The sequence below is a fragment of the Triturus cristatus genome, chromosome 3_2 (assembly GCF_964204655.1).
Source record: "Triturus cristatus chromosome 3_2, aTriCri1.1, whole genome shotgun sequence".
Lineage (NCBI taxonomy): Eukaryota > Metazoa > Chordata > Amphibia > Caudata > Salamandridae > Triturus > Triturus cristatus.
In genome coordinates, this window is record NC_140584.1 from 1,062,337,914 (window position 1) to 1,062,358,150 (window position 20,237).

Below are 20,237 nucleotides of genomic sequence, written 5' to 3' on the forward strand. Positions count from 1 at the left end.
GGGATATATAGGACTTGTAGGTTCACCAAGAACTCGACGAACCCATAGCCAATAAATGAGCAGCGTTTTGCAGTGCTTTTTTTATTATGTACCGGGCATATAGCAATTAAGTTTGGAAAATATATACATGGAAACATCGGTATGAAAGACACCAATGTATTTCTGAAATTGGAACAAAATATAGAGTTTAGAAACAGTAGATATTTGCACATTTCCGAAATTGTGAGTACCCATACTAGCATGAGAATTATAGGTCATTTTTCAAAGTGACTTCTTTTTTACACATGATCTTTCATTTGGAAGGCAGAAATGCACCGAAAGTCAATAGGTAATAACAGCTGCTCTACAATTCTGTGTTACCCTAAGTCTCCCGATAAAAATGGTACCTCACTTGTGTGGGTAGGCCTAGTGCCCGCGACAGGAAACCGCTCAAAACACAATGTGGACACTTTTTTTTTTATTTTATTTTTTATTATTTTATTTATTGATTATCTCAACACAATATACAATATAACCAACATAACCAGCCAGTCTTAGTGGTAGCATGCGAGGATGCATGGTGTACACAGGCGTCATACAGGGGTATACAGGTTATCAAACGTGTCTTGTTGATTACACATAGGTCACAACGTATTGCTAGGATAAGTCCAGGAGTGATCGGGGTTGCACATATTTACACATTTACATGTAGACATAACACTTTCGGAGCCACAGGCACTTTGGCATAACAGTGAGATACACACAATCATCCGTACAGTGGACCATGGATTGTGTTCCAGTACTGAACATAGGGGAGTCTAAATACCACATCCATGCATGAAAACCGCTCCCAGCCACCCCTCCCCCCATCACGGAGGCAATCCAACCAGGGTGGCGCCCTCCACCTCCAAGTCCTGACGCTCCTGGGTCCAGCACACAAACGGCTCCCAGATATCGCGAGGACGCGACGCTGCCGGCATCCCAGAACGTGGTCAACTGGGTATGCCCATACGTTACATCCGCCAACCAGCCCTTAATCGTAGGCACCCTCCGCCTACCCCAGTACAGCGCAATCTGTCTTTTAGCGAATAGTAAGAGCAGCGCATGCAATTTGCGCGACTGCGGTGGAGTGTCCTTAACATATCCCAATATGCCAAGCACAGGAGATGGGACATCAGAGCGCCCAACAATCTGGTTGACGAAAGTGAAAATCTGAGACCAATACCGCTCCAACATTGGGCAAGACCATGCAACGTGTAAAAAAGAGGCAGGGGAGCCCCTGCACCTCCAGCACTAGTCTGTCCCATTCTGTGTAAGCTGATAGGGGTTCTATAGACTCTATGCAAGTATTTGAAATGTATCAATCGTAACTTGTAGTTGGGAGAGAGCTCAGTGAGCTGCACACAACAAAAGTTCCACTGTTTCTCAGACAGTGGAGAAGGGAGGTCTTCGTTTCAACACTGAAGGGACCGTGGCGTGATCACCGGTGCCGAGTTTTGCATTTGCCGGTAGATACGGGTGACTAACTTGCGTGGAGAAGGGGAGCCCACTACACCCTCCAAGGCAGTAAACGTCGGGGGGGCCTCCGGGAAGCTCTGGCTAAGAGCGCGGCACGCCGCCCGCAACCTGGCACATTTGCCCTCCTGGGTGTCTAGCAACTCCATCCGCAATGCACGGCAGCAACGGGTTATGCGTCAGGGAAAGTGAGGGGGCATAAAGCAACGGGACTCCAGCCCTCTTGCGCAGTTCCTCCCATGCCCATTGTAGGGTCCCAGCCGTATCCACCTCCCCTCTAGGTCGTTTCGCTGTGGCACAGATTGCTACTCTCAGCGGAAGTGGTGCAACAGCGTCGCGTTCTACCGCCACGTGTGGCTGAAAGGGAGTCGGGTGGATCCAAAAATGTAGATATTGGGCCTGAGCACAAAGAGTGTATAGCTTCATATCTGGGGTGCCCAGACCCCCCTGTTTCAAAGGCAGTGTCAGCATGTCCCAAGATACTCTTGCCTGCCAGCCCGACCAGATGGGATCTCAGGGTGCTAAAAAAAAGAGACGTGAGTGGAATCGGAATGTTTGCAAAGAGGTAAAGGAACTTAGGCAATATGATCATTTTAGCCACCGCTGTACGCCCCGTGAGGGACAAGGGCAGCCTCGCCCATATCTTCACCTTTTCCTCCAGCCATGTGATCGCTCTCCCATAGTTAAGGTTCCAGATCGCCTGAAAATCTCGACTGATCCATATCCCTAGATATTTTGTCTCCTCTGCTTCCCACCGTAGGGGGTATTCAGAGGATACCTTTCCGGTGTTCTCAGTTAGGGGAAAGATCACCGACTTGGACCAGTTGACTGAGATGCCCGCAAGGGCCTCAAAGCGAACAAACTCGCGTAATACAGGATTCAAATTTCCGTCCTGATTAATAAGATAGAGGGTCACATCGTCCGCGTAGAGCGATTTTAGGAGGTTTCTAGAGCTGAATCCTATGCCTCTTGCTGTGTGATGTTGCCTTACTCTGGCAGCCAGAGGTTCCATAGCTATGGCAAACAGCAGCGGGGAGAGGGGGCATCCCTGCCTCGTACCCCGCGAAATGGAGAAAGGCTCAGAGACCAGCCCATTCACCCTCACCGGGGCTTTGGGCATTGTGTATAGTAAGCAAATTTTTTTGATAAGGAGCGGGCTAAAGCCCATCCTTCCTAATATAGTAAATAAGTAGGGCCATTCAAGGGTATCGAACGCCTTCGTGGCGTTCAAAAACACCGCCGCCGCTCTAACATCAGGGTGTAGATAATGCAAGACTGAGAAGACCGTGCGAAGATTGTGTGAGGTTGACTTCCCGGGTATAAAACCCGATTGATCAGGAAGCGCTATGATAGGCAGCATGAGTTGCACCCGGTTCGCAATCAACTTGGCAAGGATCTTCACGTCCACGTTTATCAAGGAAAGGGGCCTATAGGAGTCCAAGTCATCTGGTTTATCCGGTTTTAGTAACGTAATGATCAGAGCCTCACGCATAGACGCTGGCAATATGCCCGTCTCCAGAGCTTCTTCATATACTGCTAACAGTCGAGGAGCCAGCTCCTCAGAGTATGCCTTATAAAAGGCCGTGGTCAAGCCATCCGGTCCTGGCGCTTTATCGGGTGGCAAGCTCTTTATGACCTGCGCTACATCTCCTGCATCGATCGGGAGGTCCATGTATTCTCGATGCTTGTTATTAAACCATACCAATGCAATTGAATCCAAAAAGGATTCCAGCCCGTCTGGACATGTTGCTTGGGTAGTAGTGTATAGTTTAGAATAAAAATCAGAAAAGGCCCCCAGGATCTCCTCTTGCCCTCTAACCTGGTCGCCAGATTTTGTGCACAGTTCATGGATGTATATCGCAGATCTCGGTGCCCTTAACATGCCTGCCAATACCCTGCCCGGCCTTCCACCTTCGCCATATCGCCTAGCCTCCGCATATTTGCCCAGGAATTTGACCTTGCGCTGCGCTTCTTCCGCGTAATCTATTAACTTAGTTTTCAGCAAGCCCGCCTCATCCTGTTCGCCAGTGACCATGAATTTTTGTTTGAGTTCTTTTATATCTGCCTCCAGTGATGCAAGGGTGTTCCTAATAGCTTTTAGCACTCCAGCCTGTCTGGCGATGCATTGGACTCTAATAACTTTAAACGCCTCCCATAGGGATGCCTCAGTATCTACCGATCCAGCATTGAGTTCGAAGTAGTCGGTAATATCCTTTCGAATCTCCTCCTTGAACGCATCATCTAATAGAGCGTGGGGCGGGAGGCGCCATGCAAATGCTGGGCGTGGACCACCCGGCATCACCAATTTCAACAGGCAAGGGGTGTGGTCAGAGACTGTACGGGGCATGTGTTCCACAGCCACAGGGCAATGTCCCGCGACACCAGCCAATAATCTAAGCGGGACCAAGCGCTTCGGTGAGCCGAAACACATGTACCCTCCCTCCGCTCCACATGACTGCTGCGCCAGATGTCAATGAGGTCGCCATCTGCTATTATTTCCTGGAGAGCTGTGCTCGCCATCGGGTTAAGTGCTCGGGCGGCTCCTTTTCTATCCTTTGTGTCATCTAAGACCCCATTGGAATCCCCTCCCCAGAGGATTGTACTGCAGCCAGTAGCCCGAACCTGTCCCCAAACCTTGTGGAAAAAGGCGGAGAGTCAATGTTAGGACCATAAACTGCCACAATAGCCACCAAGATACCACATAGCAGGCCCTGCACCAGGACATATCTTCCCTCCGGGTCACCCTGGAACAGCACCTCCCTCCAATCCAACCCACGTCTGATCAATACAGCAACCCCACGAGCATAGTTGGAGTAGATAGCCGAATAAGCGTGCCCCCATCTAGCATGGCGCAATCGCTGGGATGGCGTGGCATTTAAGTGTGTCTCCTGTAACAGGCAAATATCCACATTGTGACGGAACAAGTGAGCATGCACCAGTCGTGACTTCCTACAATCATTCAACCCCCGAACATTCCAGGTCAGACAGTTCAACGTTTTCCCTGCGTTTTGCATATTCCGCTATACAGTAAGAGGGAAGACCAGCAGTTTGACAAGACCCCTTCCAAATGCAGATGACCCCGGAAACTCATCATACAATATCGGTACTGGCAATGAACAAAAAACAGCAAACCCCTCCCTCCGCCCCCCCACCCACTCCAACCCCCCAACCGGGTTGTAGAATACCCCTCCCTACAATTAATCCCCAAACATCATGAAACAAGTATGGGAACATTCCCAAGGGGGTCTGGCTATGCCGGCCACTACCCTGCATCGAACAGGGTGGCCAGAAGATCTGTGGGGGATGTGTACCGCCCAGGACCTATATACCTGAAAACAGAGAGATATTATAGTGGACATTTGGGTTCGGAGACCGGAAAAATTTAGCTACCCGCCACAGTGGGCCCCAGCCCCATTGCCTGGCCGCCCACGTTATCAGTCACCAAATAAAAACAGCACACTGCACTTGTCAATCATTATCACTTAGTTGGCTCCCAGAGGCCGCCGCTCCACCCCGAGGTCCCTTAGGATTCCCGCCACCCACATGCTTGGCGAACTTCAGAGCCGCCTTAGCGTCAGTGAATATGTGGGCAGTCCCCTCAAATGACACTTTCAATTTGGCAGGGTACAATAGTGAGTATGGGATCTGCGCCTGTAGGAGAACCCTCTTTGCCGGAAGAAATTCTCTCCTCGCCGCCTGGACAGCCGGGGTGAAGTCAGGGTAGAAGGAGATGTTATTGCCTTTGTGCGTAATGTTGCCCCTTTCGCTGGCCAGGCGCAAGATGAGGTCACGGTCCTGGTAGTTCAGAAGCTTCGCAATAATAGGCCGAGGCGGCGCCCCGACAGGAGGCCTCTGTCCCAATGACCTGTGAGCCCTTTCAACCACAAATACCACAGATAAGTGCGGATCAAACAGCTCGTGCAACAGGTCAGTGATGTAGGTTTCCATTTTTGAAATTGCCGTGGTCTCCGGAATACCGGTAACGCGAAGGTTATTACGCCTTGATCTCGCTTCAAAGTCCTCGTTTTTAGCTCTGATGACGCCGAGCAGTTTTTCCATATGTAGCAACTGGTCCTTTGTTTCAACTTGGAAGTCATGGAACCCCGTCTGGCGCTCCTCCAGCTTGTCCAGCCTCGATTCGTGGGTGGCCACTTGCGATTTCACAGAGTCCAATTGAGAGGTTAGAGTATCCAATTTAGTGTCAATGTTTCGGAGGCTCGATCTCATCTCCAGCATCAGCGTTCTCAAATCCTCACCCCCGTCCTCAGTCGTGAGCTCTCGCTGATCTTCCACCGGGGCGTCTTGCTCCGGTTCCACCTGCCGCGTGGCGCGCTTGTTTACAAAAGTCAGCTTAGGCTGTTTAGAGTCGTGCTTGCCCATTGCCAGGGAGCCACAGCAATGTCACACAGAGAAACGCGGCAGGGACGCCGGTACCGGGAAGTGCTGAACCTCACCGACGTGCCGTACCTCGAGCAGTGCACCTCCTGTCGAGACGCAGTAGTGGATAGGCGGGGGCGGCAGGAGGACCAGCCGTCACCACCTACGGAGCCGTCCCCGAGGCCGGCCACCCCCAGCAGTAGTCTTAACTCCACCACGTGGCGAGGTGTCCCCGTTCCCACACTCCACAACACCTCGGGGGGGGGGGGGGGGGCCCTCCAGCGGTGCCTTTTCAGAGCCCCTATTACGTAGTGGGGACAGCCCCGCAGCGTCGACTCAAGCAGGGCGAGGAGTGAACAATTAGCCAGCTACGGGCACAGTATCGTAAATAGGCAGGTAATGTCTCCGGCGTCAAAAACGCCAATACTCACGCCTGCAGCCGACCCCAAAACAAGACTCTGGGTCGCCGATCCCCCACTACGCAGCCTCTCGAAAGCGCCACAACCGACCCCGGTCTGCGGCGGCAGAGATCCAACCAGGGGAGGGGGGCCGCGCCTGTGTATGATCCCAGATGTACCAGGGGCCGCCGCCAGCCCGGCCACCGCAGCCTCCAACAGCCCCCGCGGCAGGCGCGGCCTCCCAGCGCCGTAAGGTAAGCAGAGTTCACCACCGCTGCCCCCGGTGTCCCACGACGCCTCTCCTGGCAACCAGGCACTAATGGCGCCTAGCCGAATCTCGTTTCCCAGGCCAAGTCCACCACGCTCCCAATGCGGCGGCCGCACCACACCCCAGTCACTGACCGTGTCTGCCCGCAACTCCGCCTGCCACCTCCGCAATCCGGCTCCAGAACCAGGAATCCGCCTATGCCCCCTATGGGCATGCGGTGCTCACTGGGCCTCCCGATCACCGCCTCGCCTTCGTGGATGCCAGCCGGTGCTCCTCACAGTTGCGCAGCCCTCCGCAGGCCACCGCTCACCTTCACAGGCAAAAGGATCAGCACGCGTCGCAGTTGTGCACTTTCCGGGGGGCGAGGGGGGTATCCGGTGCCGGGGACAGGCAGTCTCCAGACGCTGCAGTTGAACATCTCCTCCTCCAGATGCAGGCCACGCGCTTCGGGACAGCCTCGGCCTCAATTCACCCCGCCTCCCGATGTCAGCTCCACAGCAGCCGCCGGTGCCCTCCGCTGTAACCGTCAGCAGGCTCCGCTCCGGTCCGCCCGAGGCGAGGCGGGTATGAAGGATCTCCGCCGATGCCCCAGCACTATAGCAGCAGTTTGCGATGGCCTGGGCCGTTCAGCATCACCCCGGAGTGCAGGATTGTTGAAGGATCGATGTCCGGCCGGCGGAGCTCACTCAGAGCGGCCTTTTCGCTGCAGGCCACGCCCCCCGTGGACACTTTATCTTTACTGTGAAAACTGCCCCCTTTTTTTTTTTTGCAAAGTGCCTAGTTTTAGATTTTGAACCCTAGCTCTGCCGGCACCTAGGGAAACCTAGCAAACCTATAAATGTTTGAAAACTAGACACCCAGGGGAATCCAGGATGAGGTGACTTGTCTGGGTCTCGCCAGGTTCTGTTACCCAGAATCCCTTGCAAACCTCAACATTTGTCAAAAAAACACATTTTCCTCAAATTTCTGTTTTGGATAGTTCTGGAATCTGCGTGGATCCACAACATTCTTTCCACCCCGCATTCCCAAAAGTCTTTCGAGAAAAATGGTACTTCACTTGTGTGGGTAGGCCTAGTGCACGCGACAGGAAACAGCCCAAAATGCAACGTAGATACACCACATTTTCACAGTGAAAACTGACCCTTTTTTTTGCAAAGTGCCTTGCTGTAGATCTTGAACCCTAGCTTTGCCGGCACCTAGGGAAACCTAGCATACCTTTACATTTTTGAAAACTAGACACCCAGAGGAATCCAGGATGGGGTGAGGTGAGTGGCTCTCACAAGGTTCTGTTACCCAGAATGTGTGTCTGTGTGTATGTAGGGTATTTATAGAGCGCACTGTTACTCAACAGAGTGTCCTGGCGCTAGGCTGAAAGATCGCACTATGGGAAAGTAGCTTAGGGGCAGGAAAACAGCCATGTTTTTAGCTTTTTTTTTTTTTGAACAAGGGTGTAGATTCAATGCTTCTCAACTGAAGAGGCATTTTGTTCCAGTGGAAGGGCCCCAAGAAGGAGAGAGACTTGCATCCTAAACTGGACCTTTTAAAACGGGGAACATTGTCCAACAGTAGATCGAAGATTTCTACGAGGAGAGTAGAAGGAAATCCTACGTTTGAGGTAGCTAAGTCCTTCCCTGTAAAGTGCTTTCTGTGTGACTAGCAGAATTTTCAAAATAGTTTTTTTACTTACAGGGAGTCAGTGCAGGTTCCTCAGAAGGTGTGACACACAAGTTTCGAGGGAGCTCAAAAATGGTACGGGCAGCTGCCTTCTGAACCAGTTGGAGCCTGTCAAGCAGAAAATGTGTGAGTTGGGTAGGTTTCCCTAGATGTCTGCCGAGCCCGGGGCCAAAAACTCATGGGACCCCCCTTGCAAAACTAGGTTGTTTTGTGATAGGTAATTTTTATGTCTCCTCAATAGGTTTCGGGCCCTTGCCTGTTGCGGGTACTTGACCCACCCACACGAGTGAGGTACCATTTTTATCGGGAGACCTGGGGGAACGTTGGGTGGGAGGAAATTTGTGTCAGCCCTGTGATCCTACAACTTTGCCACACAGAAATTTGGAAAACAGTGTTTTTTTCAGCAAAATTTGAGGTTTGCAGTGGATTCTGGGTAGGGAAGTGTTGGTGATCCACGCACGCCATACCTCATTGGACTCCCCAGGGTGTCTAGTTTTCAGAAATGTGTTGGTATGGTAGGTTTACCAAGATGGCTGCCGAGCCCGGGTCCAAAAACTCAGGTGATCCCACCCCCCCTTGCACAACCAGGTCCTTTCAAAATAGGTAATTTTGATGTCTCCGCGATACGTTTTGGGCCCTTCACTGCTGCGGGTACTTGGCCCACCCACACAAGTGAGGTACCATTTCTTTTGGAATACTTGGAGAAATGCTGTGTGGTAGGAAATTTGTTGTTGATTCTTTCTGAAGCGTGAACATTTTGGCACAATAATGCAAGGAAAATGTGACAGATTTTGAGGTTTGTAGGACATTGTGGGTAAGATAACATGTTGGATCCACAAGAGGGACATCACCATGTACTCCCATGGGTGTTCAGTTTACGACAATATCTACAGTTGGTAGGTTTTTCTTAGATGGAATGTACACCTTGGCAAAGAGACAAAAAAGACAAATATTACTGCACAGCCATCTATTCCTCAAGCACACACACATACTGGTTGGATTTGGCACTAAGGCGACTGATGGTTCAGTATATAGAATTTTATTAAGAGATTTCACAAAAATGAAATGCACTGTCAATAATTGAAAGGACAAAAACTGAACTAGTGACTCACAGTTTGTGGTGTAAAGCCGCATCAAGGCACCAAACGCTTTACAGGCTATTCACACACCTTTCGTATGTGATACCCACAAGACCATTCACACCACCAGGGACAAAATCAACACATTACAACATTCACAAAAAGGGACAAGGTACACCCTGCTCGAGAAAGACAGAAAAGACAAATATTTCTGCACAACCATCTATTCCTCAAGCCCACATACATACCGGTTGGATTTGGCACGAGCATGAGTGATGGTTCAGTATATACAATTGTATTAACAAGAGAATTCACAAAAATGAAATGCACTGTTAATAATTGAAAGGATGATAAACTGAACCATTGACTCACAGCTCGTGAGCTGTAAAGCCACGACAAAGCACCAACCTCTTTACAGGTCATTCATACACCTTTCATACGTGTGACACATACAAAACCATTCGCACCGCCAGCCGCGGGCCCATCACATTACAACACTCACACCAGCAGACAGCGCCATTCAAGGGCCCATCACTTTCACACACCCACATTCCTGACACAGCAACCACACCAGCTGACTTATTGCGTGGAGTGGCGTTTGGCAAGCATTGTTTGTCGTGACCAGCAGCAAGTCATTACTCACACCCCCCCAGTCCACGCACACCGCCAGCCGAGCGCCAGTCCACGCACACCGCCAGCCGAGCGCCAGTCCACGCACACCGCCAGCCGAGCACCAGTCCACGCACACCGCCAGCCAAGCGCCAGTCCATGCACACCACTAGCCAAGCGCCAGCCTACATACACCCCCGTCACATTTAGGATTTTTTTAATACAAAAAAGAAAACGCAAACAAATTGCGAATAGATACAAATCTACTAACACAAAATCTGAAACGAAATACTTTGCACAAATGCCAACCTTGAATTGGAACAAAAAATATAAAATAAAAGATACCAGGCAGTTCACTTTACCACTCTTGGATGCTCCCAAAAATTATTTTGCTTGTGGTACATTCTAAAACAAGCAGGCACACAGCGCATGGTTAGGACACTCGGGGCAGTACATAAGAGTCTCCTTCCACGTTCCTCTTCGCCAAACAGACCATAAATCTCCTACTGGGAATGTTTTTGGAGGGTGTGGGAGGAATGTGATCAGAAAAGTGGCGATCTTTCAATCCAGCCATATCTTCCACCACTCCAACTCTAGGTACACTTGCCTGTTCCACTACAACAAGGCTTCCTATTACAGACTCCTGAAATTTAGCAAAAGTCATCTTTGACTCGGGACAACAATAATTGAATACAACAAAAGCATTAACGGTTGCCAAGTGGAAAAGATGGATAGCCAACTTCTTTTACCAAATGTAAGCCTTATGAAGAGCAGCGTAAGGTTCCAACCTCTGATCTATTCTACCAACACCACCTATGTGCCGATTATAGTCTAAAATCAGCACAGGTTTGCGCGCTTCAGCCACCTGACCCCAGTCACAGCTAGAAGTTCTTCGCTACGCAAAGCACTGCACTGTCCCCGCACAAGCTTTTGACAAACAAGTTCTTTTGAGAAACCTTTACGGTTAGAGTGGATTGTGCCACAAGCAACAGTGTCCACTTTGGCCAATTCCCTGAACAACTGCACACCAGTGTAGAAGTTATCTACATATAAATGTTGACCTTTGTTAAAAAGTCCTCTACCAAGTTCCCACACAATTTCCTCAGTCACTCCAAAAGTGGACAGACAACCAGGGGGGTTAATCCTGGAATCCTTATTGGTGTGCACCCTGAAATTAGAGACATATCCAGTCCTACTGTGTCACAGCATATACATCTTAATTCCAAAGCGTGCCCTCCTACTAGGAATGTATTGCCTAAAAACCAAGCGGCCCTTGAACAAGACCCAAGACTCATCCACTGCTATTTCTTTCCCTGGAGCATAGATCTCAGAAAATCGATCTACAAAGTGTTCAATGACAGGCCAAATCTTAAAAAGACGGTCACAATCAGGCTGATCTCGTGGCAACACTAAACCATTATCGACACAATGCAGCATCTGAAGCAGAAGCAAATACCTACACGACTCATGACTGCCGAAAATATAGCCGTTGCCATCAAGGGACTAGTAGACCAATATGAAGACCTTGATGGCTCCCTTAGCAAGCCCATCAAAAAAGTTAAACCCAAGAACTTCTTCATCTCTTCCAGATTTGTGGCAGTCCACCGGGTAGCTCTAGAGTGAGGCCTAAGACTGGTACTGTTGTCCCTCAAAAACTCTTTGCCATATAAATTAGTCTGCTCACCAATCTCAATACATTGGCCATAAACAACTGAATAATTTTATCGGCAAAAATTTTTTAGTGTTCACTTTACACCCTGGAACACCAGTAAAGTTTGACAATGCCGGCTGTACCATGCCTGGGGCAACCCAGAGGTCAGCACTTCCAACGGAAAGCCTTGCAGCCCCAAGCTGCAGTCCAGATGTCTCTTGCTGCACTATCGGCACATCAATGACCTCTTCTAAAACAGGCACTTCATCCACACTAAGAGTAGCTTCATCCGAATCCGATGATTCCTCGTGGACCGAAAACTCACTGCCTGAATCTTCCACTCCCTCCTCTGCCTCAGATGCAGTGTCAGTCTCTGAACCATGGTCAGAGGAAGACTCAACAAGCATTGGCATAGCCAATAGGTCTCGCTTTTGGGAACTTTTAAGTATTTAGTTATGCAGCACAATATCCTTGGCGCAACACCATCAACTGTTGCATGGCTAAACACTTATAAGGTCCCAAAGGCGAGACCTATTGGCTATGCCAATGCTTGTTCATAATTTCTACACTTCGACCACATAGAGGCGTGAATTGGCATATCATGGGCAGTGCTTCTTAGCAACAACCAGCATATGTGGTATAGTAGTAATGCATCTGACATCAGTTGTAAGTACTCCTGATTTTGTCATTGTGTTTTAGAGCTTAATGGCATATGTCACTTGTACTCATAAAATACTGCATGCCTAAATGCATTCTCGTTATTTCTGTAAGCCAGCTAACAAAGAAGAATCAACGTTATGTAACCGTACTTGATGTGAAGCACTGTAAATGACAATTATGCTAATCATAGTGTTTTAAACAATACAATAATATATCGCAAGTATACATGCTTGCCTTTTTGGACAACCATGATTTGCCAGGGCACTTCCCGAAAACCGCAGTTCCTAGACAAATCTCAAAAACTTCATTGAATCAGAGTATTTCTGAAAGTTAATGAAAGGCACAACAAAAAATGTATGCAAAGATTCGAACGAAGGCCAAGTATGCTTCTTTCAGAGTTTTTTATGCTGTATAGTGTATACCAAGAAAGCAGGGTGTATGTTATGTTGTATAACGAGCAACAACATAACTACTGTCCTCGGTACACGTACACAACAACATGGACAAAATGTCTTCATTTGGAACTCCAGTTAGTCAATAAACGTCCTTAATGGCCTGTGCGAACTCCCCATTGTCTCCTTACAGCAAACTGAGAAAATGTGTCATACTAAAATAGCCGTCAGCCAGCTTATGTCAGGTTTCCATGTTAATGAAAAAGCACCCCGTTTCTATATGGCCGCCAAATTCTAGGCGACAGAAAGAAAAGCTATCGTCTGCTTTCTAGGTCTATGAACCCAAAACAAAACGGGGTGCACCAAGTTCACATATCCTGGGTTCATTCGAGTACACAATTTCAAAAAGAAAACGATCCTCTCAAAGAGCACGTTTGGTTGAACAGTGATCCTAAAGTACAAATTACTTTAAATGTTTCTTTGTGACCCGTTCCTTACCTGCATTTCCCCACGCCGCTTTCTCCTGTCATAAGAAGCTTCAATGTAGTAAGCGCTACCTCTTCCCTACCTGCAGATCACTCTCTGTATCCCAGAACTTTTTTGCTATTTTACCTGAGACTTTCAAAAAGTCAAGTCCGGCTTTGACGTCACACTGTGTATGTGCGCACTCACGGCATAACATGGGTCGGGACTTGTCTCTCATTTTAGAGTCAGGTAATGGCAGAGGATAGCAATGCTAAGGACACCCTTGCCTCTCTCCAAGATGGCTCCCCTCGGACGTGTTTGTGGCTTTTAATCAGAGTAACGTCAGTGCATTCCTACACGTGGCTTTAACCCTGTCAAACTGTTCCTGTTTGTCCATGCGCATTGCTCGGCGTTGAGAAGTCGTTTCCGTTCAGGATACGATGATGGCGCAGTTACGAATTGCGAAGCAGTGTAATTCATGAGTAGTGTATATTTTCTAGACTGAAACTGTCGCTATTAACTTACCCATGATGCATTCGTTGCAACGTTTGGGGGCAATTTATAGTCGTGATTTATGCATATACCTTACCGGTTGGCACAGAATTTGCTAAAAACAGCCATGTTATTAATTTAGCCCAGTGGTGAAAACTTATCATGGGAGACGATCGTTTGAATATGGGGTTTGCGAATAATAACTTTCGCAGGTTAAGAGTTATGTTTTATGTATTAATGCTGGAAAAGAATTATCCGCTGCTGCTCTTGTCGGAATGGAGATGGATGAACAGAGCTGGAAATTATAACAGGCATTGGCCGCGCTCACGCGCGCCTCGCGCTCAGTATAGAGAGGTGGGGGGGGAGTGGAGGCCAGCAGAGTGACGCGATTTGGGGAGGGAACTGAAGCGCGGAGAGAGGCACGCAAGGCTTAATGAGCCTTGACAGAAACCCACATGGCGGCTGCGAGCGTGCACGCAAGCTTGAGGCCAGGAAAAGCTTATGGTAGAACTTTTAAAAGCCCGTTTACTAAATTTCTCGCAGAGCAGCGCATGCGCTGGCTCAGCGAGACCTAAAAAGCATACCAACAACCTGCTTAGCAGTAATCCTGCGGTTAGCCATTAACCTTACTAACCAAGGAGACTGCACAAACAAGTCAACAACAACCAACACTGTGTAAGTTAAAAAAAAATGTGTGCCTTTATCACAAGATCTATATACTCAAACTATACGATTCACTTGCAAGAAACAGCTAAACTCATCAGCACCTACTCTGCAGAGACACAGCAACCAACGATATCCTACTAGAAAGAAAAAAACAAAACCAATTACTCACAAGACAACAAAATACCCATCGAGCACGAATGCAAAAAAATTATTCTATTGCACCATTTGCAAAAAAAAACATTCATGCAGGGAAATGAAACTGTTACATTGTACAAAAAAAAGTCTCTTACCAAAAATGCAACTACACACAGCAGAACCACCAGTAACGAAACCGCAACCTGGAACAATCTAAAGAGCAAAAGCCTTGAACTAGAACAGAAAGGGAGAAATAAAGCATTACAATTGCAAATCACAAGAAATAAAACAATTAACATTATAACACGCTATGTCACTACCCAAATGGGCAATCTGCCAGATGGGCCTTCAAATAGGGCTGAGAAAAATGGAGGGCGAATGTTACCCCCTTGAAAGCAAGCATGTCGCTTCCATTACACACAAAACAAAATCCCTGGTGTCTAGTGGGGTTGTCTGCCCCCCCCCCCCCGCATTTCCCTCCCCGCCGAAAAAACATACCAAAAATATCTGCCTCCTGGAAGCGACCCTTGCCCAAGGGGTCGCTTCCATTTTAATAAAGAAAAAAAAAGTCCCGGGTGCCCAGTGGGATTTTTTGGGGGTAGAAAGGGATGATTTGCCCCCGGGGGGCAGAACAAACATACAACAAATATTTGCCCCTTGGAAGCGACCCTTGCCCTAGGGGTCCCTTCCATTTGAATTTTAAAGACATTCCTGTGTCTAGTGGTTGAAAGGCCCAAAAAAACCTGTCTGATCTGCCCCTGGGGGGCAGAATAGACATATAAAAAGAGATCTGCCCCCTGGAAGCGACCCTTGCCCAAGGGGTCGCTTCCATTTTATTTTTTAAGACGTTCCTGGCTCTCGTGGTCTTTGGGGCAAAAACGCCAAAAAACACAACCGATCTCTCCCCAGGAAGGGCAGAAAAGTCTAAAAAATAATGTGCCCCTTGAGGAAGCGACCCTTGCTTCCTTTAAACAAAAAAATAAATCACTGGTGCCTAGTGGGGGCATTCCTGCTGCACGATCGCAATGCCATGCGCGATTGTGCTGCAGGACTGCCCTGCATTGAGACATCAGGGGAGAGGAAAAACTCTTTCCTGTCCCCCGATGCCTCAATGCATCCCAATTCTCCTCCCCCCGACCCCCTACCAGAGCAACAAAACTTACTTGTTTCCTGCTGGACGCCTGGAAGCAAATGACTTCCAGTGCATCCGGCTGCTCCTGATGACGTCGTCGTGCGCTGATGTTATGGGAATGCCGTGCGGGGGGGGGGTGAGGGGGCCAGGTGGCAGCAGAAACTCTTCCCTGCCATCTCCCTTTGTGGGGGCTAGTTGGGCTGCCCATGGGGGGAGCGCCAGCGCTTCCCCCATGGGTGGGTGCCATGACGAGCGGAGCTCTAGTTCCCGTTTTAAATAAAGGCACCCCAGTGCTGCCTTTCCAGGTATCTGGCAGATTATACCCCCCTGAATTATTTCTTTAAGCAGCAGTACCAGGACCTGTGCCCACAGGTTGGAAGTTAAGTTTAATGATGTCTGAGGAAATGTTATCCAGGCCCTTGCGCCCTTCAATTTTTCAGGCCTTTGCTTACTGCTTTCATGCAACTAGCTGTAGGGATGTAACTAACCCAGGTTTCCTCGGGTTTGAAGCTACTGTGATGTGTGGCTAGCCCTAGTATGCCGTTAAAAATAGTCCAGAAGCCCATAGGTTCTTTCTTTCCCTCCACTTGATTTGTGGCATATCCTTCTTAAAGGCTTTCCTATGCGGTTCTATAAGACTATCCCTTTATTCCACACCTACTCTGAATGCCTCTTATTTTCTTATTAGGCGTTGCTTTAGCCTGTTACTTTTCAAAAGTCAGTGTCCTTTCTGACCCTACCCCTTTCCAACCCTACAGCTGCCATATTACTTACGGAAGAAATACATTTTTCAAAAGCCTGAACTGTGTGGTGTAAGGGTATGTTGGATTGCACATATAATACGTGTTAATTTGGCAGTCCACACTATTCTACGATAATTTTTTCAGTTAAGGGGCAAACTATTGAGCCACAGATCTTAGTTTAACCGCCCTAGGTTGTGAACGAATAAGAAGCTTATGGTCACTACCAACAAGATTGCCTAACAATAAATCCTTCACCATCCCAAAATGCTCTGAGAAGTTAATTGCATCATTGATCAGGTACTTTACCCTCCCATTGTCAAACGTTGTGACCCTACAAAGACAGTTGGTTCCAATGTATCAGATTTTAATAGACTTAAGGCCTTCATGTGCCTTCTCACACCAATTAACTTTTGCATGAAATTGAGGGTGACCATAAGATGTTCTGTAATCACCCAAAAGTTGGGAATCATGTCTTTTCATTTATTTATTTAAAGGAAGCCATGGTGAAGAATCAAATGAAGGGACGGATGCAGACTTTCCGGCTGAAGGTTAGAAAATAAATACGTCTTGGCGTGGATCACAATGTTTGCAGTTGCAAGTGATTAGTAAACCATTTAACATGCAGTGATTAGAAGACAGTCACATAAAGTATAGCACAGGGTTTCTGCGAGTCTTTTTTAAAATTCAATAAATTAAATATTTTGAGCGCTCATGGAATTTTTTTAAAATTATTTTCCAGTTATAAAACCATACATTTTCTTCCCTATTGCTGTTTGCACAGAGAAAATGAACATTTTGTTAATTTTATTTTGCCAAGTGTAGCAAATAAGTTTGTCCTACAGACCTAAGAGTTTGGAGTTAAAATATTGATGTTGCTTACCATTATGATATTGGTAATGAAATGGAATACTGCATTTAGTTATACATTTTTGAGCAGCCTGTGCACGAAATGGGAGACTAAAATATCTGTATAAAATGCCTGGGGGTAACGTGGGATGTGTTTATGTCTTTAGCAGATAATTAGATAATCTGTTAAACAGAAAGGATAGGCAAGGTGACAGAATATGTGACCACAGCTTTAGGTAGCTTGCCCAAGAAATAAATGAGTTAAGAGAAACTAGACTCTCTAAAGATTCTATTTCATCAAATTTTGAGCTGACTGGGGAACAAAACGTTTCCCTTTATTTTACTGTGCGTTTTCATGTCTCATTTCTAAATATACAAGACAGAGTAACAAAAACTGTATCTGAAAGAGACAATTAGTTATGTATTCCTCACCTTAGAATTACCCCTAGGCGTCAGACTGGATTTAGAGAATGTATTCTTCAGCAGTACCCCTGCGCGTCAGTAGGTGACGTTGGTCGACTCCGCGTTCATTGTCGGTGGTGTTGTTGCCAAAATAAAGTTGCAGTATCTACTTAATCGCTGCCATCGCGCGCTGACGCCTGCTACTTTTTCCACTGCAGCCAGCGCGGATCCAGAGATGGCAGTACCTAGAGTCACACTTTGACTCTCCTTTTTGCGACTTTTGTCAACATCTTTTCGAGTCGCTCGAAGGGATGTCCCCTTCTTGAACCGGCTTCAAGGCTTGAGTCTCCTGTCACAAACTGATGTCGGTTACGGAACCGCACCTCATGTGCATATGGTGTTTGGAGCGTGACCCGAAGTTGTGCTCCGACTGCCGGGCCATGAACCCGAAGTCTTTGCGGCAGCTGTCCCGAAACCTTCTCAAGGCTGGACAGTCCGTTCCACGCCGTTCAATGTCCTGGTCGAGTGCGAGATCGGGGTACCGGTCGCGGAGTCATCACCACCACTCCTCGTCAAAGTCTTTGGGTAAGTCGAAGCACAAAAAGAAGGCGATGAAGCACCGTAGCGCTTTCCCTTCTCCCCGTCCGTTGGCCGATGCATTGAGGGAAGGAGAAAGTAGCCGTCTGGCTCCGCCCGCCGAGCCTGTTGGGTCGACTCTGGTCTTTCGTCCCTTTCCGGGAGCCGGAGCGACCCCTGCCCAGCTTCGAAGCTTTTACGAAGCCTTGCATTGCATCTTCGGGCAGCCTGACTATGCCGGCGCACCCTCGTCCACCGCAGACTCGGCTGGGGGCTTTAGACCTTTGATGCCGGCGGCTTCGGCGCCATAAAGCCTCCAAGGACCCAGACCTGGATCCGGATCGACGCCGGTCGACCTCGTGACACCTCTGGTGCCGAATCCAGTGGCGACACCTCTGCCCCCTCCGATGCCGGTTGTGTCCCCAGCCTCCACCTCGATGTAGACGCGGAGCCAGACCGAAGTCATTATCGGTGCCGACCGGTACTTTTGTACCAGTGTTCTCCCCTGGTGTTTCTTATCACCCTGAGTGGCTACCAAAGGAAGGTGAGGAGGACTGGGAGGGATCTGTGGACCCTCAAGCAGACCAGTTGGTAGAACCGCACTGGAGAGAGGAGTTTGGTTTGGCCAGTGGATTGAATACGTCTCATGACCTTAGCATGCTTTCTCCCTCTACAGTGGCTACGGAGGAGGGTGTATCTTACGCAGTGGTGTTGCGTAGGGTGGCCGAGGCCTTAAACCTCGAGCTTCCTACGGTGGCTGTCAGGACTAACCTCCTGATAGAGGTGCTTCAGCCGGCAGCGGCCGCGTCATAGCCCCTGCTGCCGTTCAATGAGGCCCTTACAGACATCCTTTGGGCACCTGGTCCAAGCCCAACACAGAGGCTCCTGTGGCTAGGATGATTGCCCAACGCCACCACCTGGGTGACCCAATTTTCCTTTCCCAACACCATCCCTGAGAGCTTGGTAGTCCAAGCCTCGGCTTCCAAGGGCGCATTCCCCAACGCACCACTGGATAGGGAATCCAAAAAGCTGGATTATCTTGGGAAGAAGATGTTTTCTTCCTCCAGCTTAGGACTGCGGTCAGTGAACACCGCATGTCTTTTGTGCTGTTACTCCCACTGGGTGTGGGACGCAGGTGCTGCCACAGTATCCGGAGGAGGCCCGGCCTGTGCTCTCCTGTGCGGTTGCGGAAGGGAGAGGCGCAGCGAAGTGTGTGGGCTGGACACCGCAAACTCACTAGGCAGGACAATTTCCATGTCGATAGCCCTTAGATGCTACGCCTGGTTGAGGTCTACTGGCTTTTCGGGTGATGTCCAAGCTACGCCTTTGGACATGCCCTTTGATGACAGTTGCTTGTTTGGCGACAAAGCAGACAATGCGCTTGAGCGCTTTAAGGACACCAGGGCTGCGGCCTGGTCCTTGGGTCTCGCATCCACATCCTGCCCAGCGCATTTCATGGCTACGGAAGGGGTGCCCCACCTCGTTCCACCCAGAGCCACAAGCTGTCCAGCCTCTGCGCGGCCGGGGACGTGGGACCCACCATTGTGGGTTTGGGGGCCAGCGAGTGGGCAAGCCCTCCTAGTCCGACCTTTCATGGCCACCTTTTGCCAGTGGGTGGCAGGATTCGCCATCACCTCCCCCACTGACTCACCATCACGTCGGACAGGTGGGTTTTGCAGATAGTCCGAAGGGGCTACTCCCTCCCCTTCGAGACTACCCCTCCATCCAAGCCACCTCACCATTCGCATGACTGAGGATCACTTGGCCCTTCTCCAACAGGAGGTTTCGGCTCTATTGGCCAAGGGAGCCATCGAGCGAGTTCCTGCCCCAGAAGTAGGTCGTGATTGCTATTCCCACTACTTTCTGGTGCTCCAGAAGGACAAAGGCCTGCGTCCTATCTTGGATCTCAGGAACGTCAACCGCTTCCTCCGGAAGGAGAAGTTCAAAATGTTGATGCTAGCTCAGGTCCTGTCTGCCCTCGACCCTGGAGACTGGATGGTAGCGTTGCACTTTGAAGACGCTTACTTTCACATCCCCGTCCTGCCGGCCCACTGGCGTTACCTGCGATTCACAGTAGGCCACAAGCACTTTCAGTTTACCATGCTCCCCTCTGGCCTTACCAGTGCCCCTCGGGTGTTCAGAGGTAATGGCGGTGGTCGCAGCTCATCTGCGCAGATC

At 49.1% G+C, this 20,237-nt stretch overlaps 1 protein-coding gene across 7 annotated transcripts in view; it reads left to right on the forward strand.

Moving 5' to 3' along the window:
* Positions 1–20,237, forward strand: part of GTF2I (general transcription factor IIi) — a 1,662,009-nt gene that overhangs the window by 336,877 nt on the left and 1,304,895 nt on the right. For 4 of the 7 annotated variants that reach the window (XM_085649793.1, XM_085649794.1, XM_085649792.1 and 1 more), the window contains exon 10: positions 16,730–16,783. The exons of the other annotated variants lie outside the window; for them this stretch is intronic. In XM_085649793.1, coding sequence (XP_085505919.1) covers positions 16,730–16,783 — 54 coding nt within the window. The remainder of the gene's footprint in view (positions 1–16,729; positions 16,784–20,237) is intronic. 7 annotated transcript variants of the gene reach the window in all.